Source organism: Sus scrofa, chromosome 1 (assembly GCF_054392235.1).
Source record: "Sus scrofa isolate SSC_HxYL_T2T_F1_AM1 chromosome 1, Sscrofa_HxYL_maternal_Yorkshire_Landrace_v2.0, whole genome shotgun sequence".
Taxonomy (NCBI): domain Eukaryota; kingdom Metazoa; phylum Chordata; class Mammalia; order Artiodactyla; family Suidae; genus Sus; species Sus scrofa.
Window position 1 is genome coordinate 176,061,121 of NC_139383.1, and position 17,423 is coordinate 176,078,543.

The 17,423-nt window shown below is 36.1% G+C and overlaps 2 protein-coding genes across 20 annotated transcripts in view; one reads left to right on the plus strand and one right to left on the minus strand.

The window, feature by feature from the left end:
* The window catches only part of AAGAB (alpha and gamma adaptin binding protein), a 308,159-nt gene that overhangs the window by 121,279 nt on the left and 169,457 nt on the right, over positions 1 to 17,423 (minus strand). For all 3 annotated transcript variants that reach the window (XM_084979083.1, XM_084979072.1, XM_084979051.1), the window contains one exon: positions 6,913 to 7,013. The gene's annotated coding sequence lies outside the window, so the exon portion shown is untranslated. The remainder of the gene's footprint in view (positions 1 to 6,912; positions 7,014 to 17,423) is intronic.
* IQCH (IQ motif containing H) overlaps positions 1 to 17,423 on the plus strand; it is a 237,670-nt gene that overhangs the window by 58,093 nt on the left and 162,154 nt on the right. For all 17 annotated transcript variants that reach the window (XR_014817110.1, XM_084978737.1, XM_084978733.1 and 14 more), the window contains 2 exons: positions 11,979 to 12,117; positions 16,266 to 16,394. Coding sequence is in view for 16 of the 17 variants with exons in the window: in XM_084978737.1 (XP_084834863.1) it covers positions 11,979 to 12,117; positions 16,266 to 16,394 (268 nt within the window). In the remaining variant the exon portion in view is untranslated. The remainder of the gene's footprint in view (positions 1 to 11,978; positions 12,118 to 16,265; positions 16,395 to 17,423) is intronic.

Genomic DNA, 17,423 nt, shown 5'->3' on the forward strand with positions numbered 1-17,423 from the left:
CTTATACCTCAGACTTCTGTGTGTTCCAGATAATATTTCTTCCGGCATCTCTTCCACAGTCAGCTCTACGTATCACATTCTTTCTGTCTGTTCACAATCCCAGGGTCACCTCTGCTACTAACTACCCTTTTATCATCCTAAGACCCTTTCCAGTTCTGAGAAGGGTGGCCCCATATGTGACTTTTCTCTTCCCCCCTCCCTTCCTCCTCCCTTCTCTTTTTCTTTTTCTCTTTCTCTCTCTTATGTTCAATTTTTTTCTCTTTCTGATATTGGTAATTTATGTTCTTTTTCTTGATTATTCTTGCTGGGGTTTATCAATTTTATTCATCTTTTCTAAGAATTACTTTGGGCTTTGTTCATCCTCTCTGTTATTTTTCTTCTGTTTCATTAGTCTCTCATATCTTTTTATTCTTTTACTTAATTTGAGTTTATTTTACTCTTTTACAAACTTTTTAAGGTAGATCTTAGATCATTGATTTTAGACCTTTCTTATTTTCTAAAATAAGCATTTACACTGATGTTTCCCTCTAAGTTTTTTTTTTAGCTACATCTCACAAATTTTGGTATGTTGCATTTTCATTATCATTTAGTTCAAAATTCCTCTAGTTGTTTTTTTCTTTTGACTGCACCTATGGCATGTGTAAGTTCCTGGGCCAGGGATCAAACCCATGCCAAAGCTGTAAGCAGAGCCACAGCAGTGATAATACTGGATCCTTAACCCTCTGAGCCATGAGGGAACTCTCAGTGATTTTTTTTTTGACCCTTGCATATTTAGAAGTGTGTTGTTTAATTGCCATATATTTGGAGATTTTTCTCATTTTTATTGAATTCTAATGTAATTCCACTGGGAGCAAAGAATATATAAGATTTAAATATTTTGAAAAAGACTGAGACTTTGTGGCCCAGGATATAATTTATTTTGTGACTGTTTCATGTATATTTGACAGAAATGTGTAGCTCACAGTTGCTGGTTGTAACAGTCTAGAAGTATCAGTTTAGGAAAGGTGGCTGTTGGTGATATTGATCTATATAGATCTTCTATATTTTTACTGATTTTTAAAATCTATTTGTCCTGTAAATTACTAAGGGAGGGGCATTTAAAAATCTTCAACTCTAATCAAAGATTTGTCTATTTCTTTCTTTAATTTGGATAATGTTTGTTTGACGTATTTTGTGTTAATGTTATTAGATGTGTATGCATTTACGATTTTATGTTTTTTGGATTAATTAAGCTTTTAACCCTTCTTTCTCTTTGTCTTAAACTCTACTGTGATATTAATATAGCCACTCCTTCTTCCTTTTGCCTATTATTTACATGGTATATCAATCTTTTTATTGTTGTTCATTCTGAGTCTTTTTGTTGATGTTGTTGTCTTTTTAGGGCTGCACCTGTGGCATATGGAGGTTCCCAGACTAGGCAATGAATCAGAGCTGTAGCCACTGGCCTATGCCACAGCCACAGCAATGCTAGATCAGAGCTGGATCTGTGACCTACACCATAGCTCAAGGCAATGCTGGATCCTTAATGGACCAAGCAAGGCCAGGGATTGAACCTGCGTCCTCATGGATATTAGTCAGATTTGTTTTCCACTGAGCCACCACAGGAACTCCCTTCATTCTGTTTTTACAACTAAAATCCATCTCTTTAGATATCATATACTTTTATCTTGTTTTTAAAATCCAGTCTGATAATCTCTGCTTTTTAATTAATATTTAGTCAATTTCCATTTAATGTAATTATTGACATGATTTGATTTAGAACAACTATTTTTCTACTTGTTTCCCATTTTTTCCCAACTCTCTTTTGCTCTTTTTTTTCTTGCCTGACTTAAGGTTATACAATTTTAAAACATTTTTAAAAAATATTTTATTGGCTTTTAAGCTATACCTCTTTGTATTATCTTTAGTGGTTGCTCTAGAGATTACAATATGCATCCTTAACTCATTAGAGTGCCCTTGGAGTTAATATGGTACCAGTTCACATACAGTGTAAAAGTCTTTATATTACCTTTATATACAATTTTTGGTTGCTGGGTTGTTTTTTTTTCTTATTAATGCTTTAAAGTTCAATTGTTTTTGATGATAAGTTAGCAATCATTCAGATCACTGATTCTCTGTATATAATGGGTCTTCTCTGCCCCCACCCACCCACCCCAGCTGCTTTCAAGTTTTTCTCTTTGTGTTGCCTTCCAGGAGTTTGATCATGACATGTCTGAGTCATTTCTTTGTCTTTATCTTTCTTCATTGAGATTCTAGGATCTGTAAATTTATGTTTTCCAGAAAAATGTGGAACGCTTTGGCCATTGTTTCTTTTTCTTTCTTTCTTTCTTTCTTTTTTTTTTTTGTCTTTTTGCCTTGTCTAGGGCTGCTTCCCACAGCATATGGAGGTTCCCAGGCTAGGGGTCGAATTGGAGCTGCAGCCGCCAGCCTATACCAGAGCTGCAGCAACATGGGATTTGGGCGGTGTCTGCAACCTACACCACAGCTCACAGCAACGCTGGATCCTTAACCCACTGAGCAAGGCCAGGGATGGAACCCACAACCCCATGGCTCCTAATCGGATTTGTTAACCACTGAGCCATGACGGGAACTCTGGCCATTATTCTTTAATGTGTCTCTGTACATCTCTACTTCTCTTAGCTTTCCAGGACTTTAATTACATACAAAATATATAACATGACACTGTTCCATAGGTCACTGATGATCTATTCTTTTTTAAAATATTTTTTTCTTTCTGTTCTTTAGGTTCGGTAACATCTAATGGTCTCTACCCAAGTTCACTACCCTTTCTTTTGCTCATTCCACTCTGCTGTCAAACCTACATAATGAACTTTTCTTTTCAGACATTTTAACCTTTCAGTTTGAAAATTTCCGTTGGTTCTTTTTATAGTTTTCATTTTTCAACCAAGATTTTCCATCTGTTAATTCATTATGGTAATATTTTTCTTACCATCTTTAAAATATGTATAATAACATTTTTAAAGGCCTAATCTGCTAATTCTATTCTCTAGATTATCTTGACATCTTTCTTTTTTAAAAACTACTTTATTAGGTATGATTGATATACAAAATCTGTACATTGTTTATACAACTTTGCCGCGACAAGCTCAGCATGTTATGGCTGAAGAACAGGTGCTGTGAAACTTAAGGAAAAAGTTAACATAAAACAAGACACAGAGACATTTATCTTAGTTAAAGGTAGGAACCAGGGGACTCAAGGTCTCAGGGACCAAGAGCACCACCTCAAGAAACCACATTGCTTTTATTGTGCTCTTTAGGATTACCTCAAGTGAGGAGGGGGCTATAGGTGCAGGATATAGTTGTTGGGTTTTTTATTATTATTATTTTAAAAGTTCTTTTATTATTATTATTTTTTTTTTTTTTTTTTTTTGTCTTTTTGCCATTTCTTGGGCTGCTCCCGCAGCATATGGAGGTTCTCAGGCTAGAGGCTGAATGGGAGCTGTAGCCACCGGCCTACACCAGAGCCATAGCAATGCAGGATCCAAGCCGCATCTGCAACCTACACCACAGCTCACGGCAATGCTGGATCCTTAACCCACTGAGCAAGGGCAGGAATTGAACCCGCAACCTCATGGTTCCTATTCGGATTCATTAACCACTGAGCCAGGACTCCCTTTTATTATTTTAAAAGTCACAAAGGTGGTAGATGGTTAAGCTTTTATTCTGACCTTTAGGCATTTAACAATCATTAGCATTTGAGGAAGCTTGGCGTTAACTATCTATGCCTATCATCTAGAGAATCATCATTGTGCTTCTGCAAATGGCATGCCTGCCGAGGTTTGCACCTCGGTTCTCCTTGCTAATGCATATCCTGCTAACGACCCCTTATAAACCCCTTGGGGCCATGAGGCTCATCTTCCTCTTATTCTTAAGAGAGCATATACTGTGCAAACGGTGTGCCAATCTGCACAGGTCCGGCATGCATAGGCCAACGCATTATGTCCTCATTCAGCTGACCACATGAATAACATGCCTTTTGGTCTTTGTTCTTAAGCTTAAGTCATTTATCAGCACTGCGACTGTTTTTCAAGCAGGAATATGGGGTAAAGTAAAGCAGGACAAGATAGAGTTTTCAGCATAGAAAATAGAAGCAAAGAGGCTAAGAAAATATTGTAGAAACATGTCTCCCAACACAACTTGATAAATGTGGTGAAACTATCACCACAATCTATGCCATAAACCTGTTCGTCACCTCCAAGGTCTGTTTCTATTCATGATTATTTCTCTTGTATTGAAAATATTTTCTTGTTTTTTAGCACATATAGTAACTTTTTATTGTTAAGGACATTATAAATGATGTACAAACTGAATTATGTTACCTTACTTTTGAATGTGTGGATTCTCTTTGAAGCAGGACATTAATTTGGCTAGACTCAAATTCTAGACTCTGCCTTGGTGGGTAGCAGCTGAAATACTTGCTTTTTTCAAATTGTTAACTGCTGTATTTTTGCTGGGCTTCTTAGAATCTCTTCCGGCATGTCATTTGTTTGCAAATTTTGCACCCCTGCCTTGCAGCTTCACCCTTTCTGGGATTCTCCTTCATTTTCAGCCTTTTTGACAGCCCTAAACTTCATCTTCTTACCTGTCTAGCCAGTAAGACTGTGGCTTTATTCTTGAATTGGAGCCACTTTGCATGGACTGAGAAGTACTTCCAGGCCAGAAGTCACAAACACAGAAACCTCAACTATAGCAGTTCCCGTCTTTCAAGATCAACTCCCCCATCTAGCTTCTGCCTGTTTTCAGTTTAACTTAGTACCTTCAAATAGTTGGTTTTTTAAAAATATATATTCAGAATTTATAATTGTTGTGTTCAGGAAGATCAGTCTGTTATAAGCTACCCTACCATTACCATACTGGTAACTAGGCCACTTTTTAGTCTTGCAATTATATTATCTTTATCAAAAAGGAAAATATTTGCTACTGATATGGTTACATTAATTGTTCTTCCCCAACAAATCTTAAGTGGTTATAGTTCTTAAAACTTTTTTGGCTCTATTTCTTCTTCAAATGAGAGAATAAGACAGAATTAGATGAGTTCTGAATTATGTAATGCCTTCAGGGTACCATACAAATACTTATAATATATGTTATAAATATAATAAAAGAGGTACAAAGAAAAGCTATAGGAACTCAGAGGAAGACGAGAGCAGAGGTGATTTCCTAGAAGAGGTTACCTTTAATTCAGTTTTTAAAAGGTGTCAGGAATTAGTAGCAGAGCCAAGAGACACAGAATGTTCCAGAAGGAACATTATAAGCAAACAAAAAAAGTAGGAGGTTGGAGGCTCAAGACTTACTGGTTATAGCTATAAACATAATTTATAACTCAAAATCAATACTTAAAAGTCTATAGTCTGAACATACTGCTATATAAAAAAATGGTAAATCTGACACCAATTTTAAAAGAAAAAAAGCCAGATACAAAAGAATATATACTGTAGTAATCCATTTATGTAAAATTCAAAACCAGAAAAATAATAATTGGTAATGGAATTCAGAATAGTATGTTAGTACCTTTGGATTATGGTAGTGACTGGGAGGGAGCATAAGAGGGGCCCCTGGGATGCTCGTAATATACTTCTTGTTCTGGAGGCTGGTTACCCACAGCGTCCACTTGGTGAAAATCTATCATTTGATGACTTTATGATTTGTGCCTTGAAAAAAATGTTATACTTCTAGAAAATGTTTATATGAAACAAAAATAAAACCCAGTTTCTGGTATGAAAAAGTTTATGGTGTGTATCTCCATATATTAACTAAATAATTCCTCACAATGGAAGATCAGTGATGCTGAATTTTATGTGAAATTGAATTATATAAATTTGAAACACTGTGATGTAAAATAATAATAAATTCTTGCTTTATACACAAAGTTTGAAATAATTCAAACCCCCCAAAATTTAAAAAAGAAGTTTCATTTTATTTCAAATCTGGTTCAATCTGCTTGAATTTAAGACATATTGAAGCTGAAGTTTCCATGGGAGTCCCCACTTGAGTAAATAAAAATACCTTGTGTTATTTAGGAGATGAGTTTAGCAAGAGAAATAAATAACAGTAGCTTAAACCTGACAATAGTTAATGTTTTCTCACGTCACAGTTTGAGCAGAGCAGTTTGCGGGTGATGTGGTAGCCCTACAGTGTCAGGTACCCACACATTTTACTGCTCTGTCCTCCTGAACAGGCCATTTTCCATCTTGTGATCTAAGATGTTTGCTGCGCTCCCACCTAAGCCCTCAGGTAATGGAAAGGTGGAGAAATTTAGAATATCCAACTCTCACGTGAAACACACTAATACCAGACAATGGGGGAGGAGATACTATATCAGAGCAAGGAAAATGTCTGGACAGAGCTGCCCAAGTATGAACAAAGGGATAAGATATGATACAGTCACTATTATATACCTGTCAGCTTTACCAACAGCTAACGAAAGAAAGGGAGGTGAGGAGGGAGGGAGAATCATGGGCTGCAAAAGACAAAGCCTAACCCAGGAAAAGAACATAACTCAAAGAACAGAAGGAATTTTTTCACAATTTCTTCACATTATAGCAGAACTTGATAGGAACATAAATTAAGTAAAACTAGAGCTCAACCATGAGATGATAAAATAGCAGAATGAGAAAAAAAGGGAGGTTGCAGACACAAGGAAATAAATTGAATACCAAAATACTTTATGGACATAATAAATAAACTATAAATAGAAAGAACAGAGCAGACACTGCTGAATATTGAAATACTGACATGAAGAAAAGACTGTAAGCACAGGAAATGCAGAGGAATAAGATAAAGGAAGTTAATTAGAAGTTAATAGATATGCATATTAGTTTGTTACAGGCTCTGCTGTAATAAAAAAGTCCAAACTATGATGACTTAAATAAATTAGTTTTTCTCACTCACGAAACAGTTCACAGGTGAGATGTCCAAGGCTGGCAGGTCCTCTTCCAGGAGGTCATCCAAGATATGGCTCTTTGTCTTGATACTTCATCACCTCCTCATTCCTGTGATTACAGAACATATGCATTTTAATGGTTGAAGGTGGTTCCTCTCCATGCTCGTGTTTCAATCCATAGGAAGGATAAAAATAGTCTAGGGCAAGTACTCTAAGGAGTTGACCCTGAGGTTACACATATCACTCTGCCAAATCTGATTGGCCACATGTCCTCATTTCGCCACAGGGGACCCTGGGAAGTGTAGTCTTTAACTGGATAGCTGTGTGCTCAGCTAAAACTCAGTGTTCTATTCTAAAAAGAACCAGGAGAGAAGGATTAGTTAAGAACCACAATATAAAAGACAAAGATGAGCCAACAGTTAAAGATAGTTATGTCTCTCACAGAGAGAACAACAGTTATGTCTCTCACAGAGAGAACCCAGCAAATGAAAGAGGAGATGAATCTAATGCTAAAATGTAAAAACATGTTCTGGAGGGGAAGAATTGACTCTGCAATGGAAAGAAAACATTAAATCCCAAGAAATTTTCATTTAGAATATTTAATATAGGAGTTCCCATTGTGGCTCAGTGGTTAACAAACTCAACTAATATTGATGAGGAGGCGAGTTTGATCCCTGACCCCACTCAATGGGTTAAGGATCCAGTGTTGCTGTGAGCTGTGGTGTAGGTTGCAGACATGGCTGGGATCTGGCGTTGCTGTGGCTGTGCTGCAGACTGGCAGCTGCAGCTCTGAGTAGACCCCTAGCCTGGTCCGTGAGTGTGGCCCTAAAAAAAAAAAGAAGAAGAAGAATATTTAACATCAAGGTACTTCTAAGTTAAATTGGACTTGAAAGACAAGGAATGTCTCAGACATCCAGGCAGAAAGAAAAATCACCTATAAGGGGTAAAAAAATCAGGCTGGCATCTAATTTCACCATATTTATTGTAGGTGACAACAGTGCAATGTCTATGGACTTTAGAGAAAAGAAAGGATGACTACAGATGTAATTCAAGTTTAAAGGTTCAGGGAAGTAAAAAACCAATGAACACTTCTTGGGAAGAACTGCTTGATAACCAAAGGCAGGCAATTACAAAATCCATCAAAATAAAAAACTCAAGAAGCATAGAGAAGCCATGACAGAAGGACTGTTGATAAGTTATATATTTACACGTATAACTAATACTAAACAATCATAGCAATGTTGGTTTCAAGACAGATTGCGAATATTATAAATCTGGACAAAGTAAAAATAATAATATAAAATTGGGAGGTGAGGGAGAGGGGATAGGAATAGCAAGAAAGCGCTAATGCTCTCAACTTTTGAAGCTGGGATATATTATCCAAAATAATCACCCATGGTGAAAAATAAAATCTAAATGCTTTTCATAATCATCTTTATTTTAAAATGGAGCAAGGGTCCACAAATTACTTCCTGAAGACAGACTCCCTGTTTTTCTAAATAAAGTTTCATTGGAACACAGCTTCATCCACTTGTTTCCATATTGTATATGGCACTTTCCAGCTATAAAAATAGACCTGCCAGCCTAAAATTTTTACTATCTGGGCCTTTAAAAAATTTGCCAACCCATGCAGAGGAATCTTTTTTAACACACAGGAACCTTGTGGTAAAGAAATATTTATTTGAGGCTTAATAAATAATTTGTTGGGTTTAATTCAGCCTTTTCCCTTCTTATTAAATTCATGTCAAATTAAGCTTAATAATGTAATATAAATCCTATTTTTATAAAGCAATATATCAATCATTCCAAAGATGTCAGGGATAATGAATCACCTAATGATATTTGGTATGGTTTCTTAAACTTTCATCTCTGTGTTTTTCTGCATTATTTGGAATCTTTATAATGACTGTATATCATTTTTACCAGAATAATAAAATAAAATGGTTTTTCTACTTGAAAACTTTGGAAGCAAATATACCAAGATATTAACAATGATTAATTCTGGCTGACAGGAATATGATTGCTATTTTCTTCTTTAAGCTTTTCTATGTTTTTTAAATATTGAAAAAAATTTAAGCTATTATGGAAGATTTTGGCATAAAGTGATAGAGTTCTGAATTATAGTTTTGGAAATAGTAATGAGAAGTACCAGATATGAGGGACATTGTTTCATTTATGAGTCTTTTATTAGTAGTATACAAATCACAAAGCATGGTTCAGCATAAAATATAAGCATGACATAAAAGAGAAGCCAGAAACAGATGATATTCGACTTCTGTTAGGCAATCAGCACATTCACTAAACTTGTTTCTTTAATTTGCATTAATTGAAACCTACTTTTCCAGTCTTATTTCTTTACCTTATCCTCTTGACATACACAACGTACTACAGCCAAACAGAGCCCTTCACCGTAAGTGAAATCTTCATGTATTTGTATGCTATTTTGCTTTGTTGCCACCATTCTTTCTACCTATAATTGCACTCTCTTCTCCACGTGATATAATTCAATGCTTCTTTTAAGATGTAATTTAAATATCACTTACTGCAATACATCTCAACCTTGGCTGCGCATCAGAATCACCTGGGGAGCTTTATAAAAATACTGAGGACCAGGCTCCAGTGCAGCTATTCTAATTTAATTGCCCAGGGTTGGGGCCCAGGCAGCAGTATTTTTAAAAAGGTCCCTTAATGATCCTAACAAACAGCCAGGGTTGAGAGTCATTGCAAAGCCTTCTGTGATACCAGCAGGCAGAGTTAATTACTCCCTCTTCTGCACTCTCATAGCTCTTAGACTTTCATTGTTCATGAAATTTAATGCTGATTGTATTGAAGTTAGTGTTATATAGTAAGTGCTCAGTAAACACTGAAGGTTGTTACCATCTTTCTCCTTCCAACCAAGCATATGCAGAAGTAGTTATCCTTACCATGGAATCCAGAAAGCAAAGTGAGTTGGCGTTCCCTATCCAGAGACCCTGCAGGATTTACTTTTGTAAACTCATCAGGATGTCAGACCTCCGTGCCCCTACTACACACACACACACACAGACACACACATACACGCACAGACACAAACACCCCTCACTGCTTTTTCAGCATAGTCCTAGCCCTTGGGTCCAGCTTTTTACAGTGTTGAGATTGAGGCAATTTAAAGAATTAAAGAAGCCAGTGTAATGAATGTGCTGACTGCCTGATGGAATTGGAATATCATCAGCCTTCCTCCCTCTCATCTGTGTCATACTTTACGTTGTGTTTTATGTTGGATCCTGCTACTTTAGCTTTCAAGAGCAGGTTGTCAGGTGTACTTTGTCAAAGGCTTTCAGAAAATCCAGATAAATGATGCCATGAGCTCAGAAACTGCCAAAACTATATTTTATACCTTCACAGTGCTTGACAATTTTAAGTGGAATCTTTCTTTCTTCCTTGATTTACCTTTGCTTCCCTGACCCTGAGATCAGACAACCGGAAATCCTTCCATTTTTGGTACTGGGTATCCTCAGCTATGTCTCCACCATGCCTGGATACAGAACACTGGGTGGTTATCTCAGCCTCCCTGATTAGGAGGAGCTCCTGAAAGCTACTCACGTCTGGAAGTGAGTAGGGGAGAGGAGAGCTGAGGATGAGAAAGAGATCAAAGCACATCAGCAGGACTGAGGTGCCATAATCATACAGTGTGCATAAGCACACTCATCAAGGCAAGACCCATAGTACTGCTCTTTCTTCTTCCAACTCACCTAGAAGGAAATGGATTACATTGACAGTCTACCCTTTCCTATTAAAGATCCGATTTGTAATCATTTTAAACTGTCTTCACCAAACACTGCCAAAGGGTTTAATGTCCATAGGACTGTACCCTTACAGTTTCCCGTAAGTACCACATCCTGGCAGTGGGGCCCTAAAATTACTGTTCACAGACACTTCTCAGCCAGTAGATATTTATTTTGCAAAGTGATTTTCTCCCAAGTCTTGAAGAAATTTTCTTTCTTTTTCTTTAAGGTCACCATGACCTTGATGAACAATAATATGTGCTACAACTGAGTCCAATGGCAAATTTCACTAATGCAAAATCAGATTAATCTTAAAATGTAATAATTTTTGCGTATCTAGTACTTTGTGTGACCTGAAACAAATTTACTAACCTTTCTGACTTTGTTCATTATTGTGATGCAAATTAATTAATGTTTGGAAAATGACTGGAAAAATTAAATCAATCTATAAATACCAAACAGTTCCATCTTCCCCGCTGAGAGGACCCAGGTAATTCATAACCTCCTATAATGAAGGTAAAAATAGTGTGCTTGTGCTATACAATTAAATGTGATTTATTTGCAACATATATAATCTTTGAAACCATTTAATAGAAACAGTTCATATTTCATAACTGTAATAAAAGCATTTAATGACTTTAGGAAAAGTAATCATTTACTGTAAGTGACCCAGAGATCATGTTGAACCATTTCTGAGATCTGCAAGAATCTACTCAGAGTTCATCCTTAATCTGTTAATGTTGACTAATGTATTTATCTTTAGAGTCTCTCGTTCTTTTTAATCCTCAGAACTCTAATATGTATTTCCTAGAAAAGGTGCCTTTTCAAAACTTTTCTGTATTCAAAACCTCCTCTGTCAAGATTTAGCACTTTTATATTATAGTCATTAAAATTGAACAAAATCTTAATAGTTCCTTTATTAACTACTATACTGACTTTGCATAGTGGAAATCACAACATGTTAATTGGATTTAATTAACTATTTTAAATTACATAAACTCCTGACAGTAGACAATAGCACAGGGTACTCATGAGCAATAAAATTGGAGCTGATATTGCTACTTTATTAAAACTTAATGAAACTATTCATAATCTTATTTATTGTTTACAAGAAGAAAACTGTGTTCATTTTGAAGGCAAAAATGTCTGCCAAAAACAAATTTTTGATCATTTGAGGATAACGATGGAAAGAATGAGCAGCTCTACAGTAAGAGTTGTGTCACTGTGTATTTGAGGCCCACTTAAAACAAACAAACAAAAAACACTACCAAACTTTTATTGAAACAAACAAAATGCATGTTTTCTTCCAGAAACAATTACAGGGCACAGAGAAGGCTCAGAAGTTAATAAAAGGATCTACCATATCCAACCTCACAGTTCTGCCAGCATCTCATCGCACAAATCCCTATTTCACCCCCGTGCCAGTCTTAGAAGTGGATGCCAGTAAAGGTTAGTCATTCAATAACCATTTTACATGTTTAGGAACGTAAGAGAAAGAGCAGTGAGGCAGGGCTGGGGGCCTGAGTTTGAATTCAGAGTCAGCCACTAAACTCCGAGGTGACGTCAGATGAGTCAGGTCTCACTCTGGCCTGAGTTTCCTTCTCTGTAAATCAGAAGATTGGACTAGGAGATTACCAGAGTCCCTTCCCACCTCTAAAATCCAAAGTTCTATCTAGAAATTTACTACTGATTTAATGTTGGTATTGTTATGTATTAAAATGTGTTTAAGTGCTATTAGTATAATTTTTCAAGCTTCTGAGCAGATTGTTTCTGATGCTTTTCTGGTAGCATTTAAAAAATTTATTTCAATATACTATTCAAAAATATTAAGCCAGAATTAACATAATGTGCATTTAAACTATCTACATATGCCTTAGTCTAAATACCAGAGTTTGTGAAACCAGTGGATTTCTTGTTTTTAAGCAAAAGGTCAAGTCATCTTTTATCTCAATATCCCTAATGATTAAAACCATTTCTAGCATTCTATAGATTCTAAATGTTAGTTGAATAAATAAGTAAATGAAAGAGTAAGTGGGTGATTAAGGACTGAGTGTCCTAAGTATAACCTTCTTTACTTCTCCCTCCTACTTAATGGGCTGCAGTGTTAAAGAATACTTAAGTAGATCCCCTTTTGTATCTCAAATATTACCAAACAAGCTGATCTTTAATTATTTCTATCTCACTTTCCATCTGTTGTCTGGGTTCTTTGGGCCTAAAATTGTTTTTCCAAGGTTCTTCTGGTACCTGAAGATGTAAAGTCTCCATCTTGTACCTCTTATATTCTTTGTCTGCTGACTCAGCAGGGGAGGTAGAGCAAAACTCAAGAGAACTCAACATCATTATTAAGTCCTTTATTTTATTAAACTTTCCATAACTCACAATTACTTTCCTAGTTATGAACCACTATTGTTCAGAAATCTTTTGACACGTGCTTTCAGTTAGTTTACATAATATTTACTCCCTGAGGCAAAACATTCTCTGACATCAACCATACAAATGCTTTCTTAGGTCAGTCTCCCAAGGCAACAGAAATAAAAGCTAAAATAAACCAATGGGACCTAATCAAACAGACAAGCTTTTGCACAGCAAAGAAACCATAAAAAAAAAAGACCATCTACAGAATGGGAGAAAATAGATTCAAATGATGCCACTGACAGGGGCTTAATCTCTAAAATGTACAAACAATTTTTATGCAACAGCAAAAAAAAAAAAAAAAAACTGAGGACCCAATTGAAAAATAGGCAAAAGACCTTAATAGACATCTCAAAAGAAGATATGCAGATGGCCAACAAGCACATGAAAAAATGCTCAACATCACTGATTATTAGAGAAATGCAAATCAAAACTACCATGAGGTACCACCTCATGGCAGCAGAATGGCCATGGTTAATAAGTCCACAAATAACAAATGCTGGAGGGGGTGTGGAGAAAAGGGAACCCTCCTGCACTGTTGGTGGGAATGTAAATTGGTACAACCACTATGAAAAACAGTATGGAGATACCTTAGAAAACTATACATAGAACTACTGTATGACCCAGGAATCTCCCTCTTGGGCATATATCCAGACAAAACTTTCCTTGAAAAAGACACATGCAACCGTGTGTTCATTGCAGCACTATTCACAATGGCCAAGACATGGAAACAACCTAAATGTCCATCAACAGATGAATGGATTAAGAAGACATGGTATACATACACAATGGAATACTACTCAGCCATAAAAAAGAACAAAAATGTTATTTGCAGCAACATGAATGGAAACTAGAGTCTCACATTAAGTGAAGTAAGTCAGAAGAGAAAGACAAATGCCATATGATATCACTTATATTTGGAATCTAATATATGGCACAAATGAACCTTTCCTTAGAAAAGAAACTCGTGGATTTGGAAAACAGACTATGGTTGCCAAGCAGGAGGGGGAGGGAGTGGGACGGACTGGGAGTTTGGGGTTACTAGATTAAAACTATTGAATTTGGAGTGGATAAGCAATGAGATCCTGCTGTATAGTACAGGGAACTTGTAATGGAATATGATAGAGTATAATGTGATAAGCAATGAGATCCTGCTGTATAGTACAGCCACTTGTAATGGAATATGATAGAGTATAATGTGATAAAAAGAATGTATGGTTGGGTCACTTTGTTGTACAGCAGAAATTGACAGAACATTATAAATCAACTATCATATATAAAAGTAAAATTAATTACTTAATTTTTTAAAAAGCAAGGGTTAAAATCATGCTCATGTTCTTTGGGATTTTCAGAGAATGAAACTCACTCTAGTAATGAAAATATACTGAATTACAAGAACCTCTGTTTTTCACATTGGCGAAATAGGCACAGTCCTTGGACATGGGATATGGTAATTATAGGTGGAAAATATTTGTGAGGACAAAGAATTAGTCTTCATATTTTAAAGCACTTAAATTCTGGTGTTATAACAATAAAAATCCAAAATACTAATTTTAAAAGAAGGCTTCTGGGATCAGTAGTTCTTAAATTTTAAGAGCACAAAAGATTGACCTGGAGCATTTATTTAAAATGTAGGTTACTGGACCCTAATTCTAGTGGTTCTCAAACTTCAATGCACAGAAGTATCTCTTAGAGGCTTCAATAATGCAGATTCCCCAGGGCTAGTCTCAGAAATTTGGACAGGTCTGGGATGAACCCCAGGAATCTCCATTTTTAATTAAAAAAAAATTCTAAAAAACAAAAATCAAAACTCTTGCTCCAAATGATTTTGCAGTAAGTAAACTGAAGATTTCTCCCTGGAATTGGTGTTTTACGATCATTTACAATCATTGTTTTGGAATTACTGTTTTCAGTGAGGTCTTCTTCAGCTTTCCCATACCTCAGCGATCATTCATTCTTCTGAATTACTGTAACACTAGACTTTAACATTCTGAGGGTGACATAATAGAGTCCTTAGAGGTCATAAGGCAAATGAAAACAATATTTGTCCCTCTTAGACTATGTGCCAATTTCTTCAACCTAGTCCAGCTTAGAACATGGTTTTTTTTACTTAGATTTCACTGAAACCCAGAGTTCTTTCTTTCTTTCTTTTTTTTTTTTTGCCTTTTTTTAGGGCCGCACTTGCAGCATTTGGAAGAGCCCCTGGCTAGGGGTCAAATCCGAGCTACAGATGCTAGCCTATACCACAACTTACAGCATCCTTAACCCACTGAGCAAGGCCAGGGATCAAACCCACATCCTCATGAATACTAGTCAGGTTCATTACCACTGAGCCACAACGGGAGCTTCCAAGATCCAGAGTTCTTTACTTTTCTTCCTATTACCTGGAAGCAACAAGAAGCTGAAGTCCTATCACATGTCTTTGTCAAGTAATCCCTGAGCTTCTGGGTTTCTGGCTTCAATACAATAGATCCACCTTAATGTGAGTTTCGTCCTTGAACAGCAGGCTTTGCTCAATTATTCATTTACCCATTAATTTATTCATCTGTTTATTTGTTTAAACAACATCTCCTATCCTTCAAAAGCCTTGGCAGCAGTTGTACTAACACAGTATGAGTTCTAGGAATTATAAATTAGTTGCATTAATACCAACCATGTTGCCTAGTTACACTAAAATAACCTATTTGGATATTTACATCTTCTAGTCACATGAGAAGTATCTAAAAAGAACTTTTTTAAAATAAAATATGAAATAAAATATGACATTGTAACAACAGAAGTATGGTTTCAAACACACCAATTTTCTTTCAGAAGCAAAGATCTTCTTACTGACTGTGTACTTGATTTCTCTGAATTTTAAAAGAATAACAATATTATCAATAATTGAAAATGTCATTAAATATAAAGAAGTTTTAGTTTGCATTGAAATTATATTTCTACCTTAAAATGAAATTATCATAATACAAGTTTGCTTCATAGTACCCCTATTAGATATGCCATTTTTCTTGGGTTAGAATAAAGAATGTATACTATAACTATTTTCTTCATGCAAAGGTTTAAGGCACTAGATTTACTCCTACAAATAAGATGATGAAGACAGTGAGTTATATCTGTGAAATGTATAGAGTTTAGACTTTGCTGAAATGATTGAAGTTAAAACTCATTCTTCTAACCTTCCTCTTTAGGGATTTTAAGTATGATAGAACGAGGACTGATCCCACCAACAGCCAGAATAACCTTTCAGAATCCACCCATTATACCCAGAGCGGCTCCTCTGCATAGTTTCGATGAAGCCCGGAAGATTACAACTACTGGTAAGACAGTCTCGCCTGTATGCTAAGCTGGGGATACACAGAAAATTACCCAAATCTAATCTTCTAGCATCCAACTTTTATCTTCAATAACAGGACAGGATGTAAGTTGTAGTAATTCTGAGTTTTACTTTACTAATAAATAAAGTAACTTTAGTCTCTTTGTGAAATACCTACACAGGGCCTGTGTTCTCTATGTGTTAGAAAGTTGGTATTTTCAAGGGATTTGCAATTTGGTTGGGAAAATAAGACAGATATAATAAAGGTAAATAGCAATACAAAGTATTACAGAATAAAAACCAAATGGATGTTAAAGTCTAGTACTGCAGGTATTCAGAGGAATGAGTGCTGAGCGGTGAGATAATAGAAGACGTCAAAGAGTAGGCTAGATGAAATAGGCTGTTGGAGAAAAGCACCGACCTAGAAATGCACTAACTAGTTGCAGAACCTCAGGCAAACCATCTACTTTCTCTGGGCCTCAGCTTTCACAGTTATAAAATGAGGAGTTTTTGGCTAAATTAATCCATCTGTTCAACAAATATTTGTTGAATGCTTACTTTACCCAAGGTAGCTGGGGATCTGACAGAAAATTAGTCAGACAGAATTTCTACTTTCATGGTACTTACATTCTTGTGAGAGACACTGAAAATAAACCCATAAGTAAATGGAAATTTAAGCTAGGGATAAGTGCGAGAAATAAAATAGAACAACATGGATCAGAGAGTGATAAGGAGGTGATTATTTTGCTTGAGAGAGAAGGGTCAGAGAATGCATCTTGGAAGATGTGGAGATCCAATCATGTAAAAATCTATGGAAGAGAACCTCAGATGGACAGCACAGATATAGTGGCCTGGGGGACTAAGGAGGGAATGAGCAAGAAGGCTAATGTGTCTGGAGAGCCAAGAGAGAGGGAAATGAGGCTGGAGAAAGAGAGAAGATTGAAAGCTCCTCTGATGTAGCCTACTATATTCATTCTTCCTTACTTCCATAGTAATAGAGTCATGGGTGGGCACATGTCAGCTTGGCCAAAGA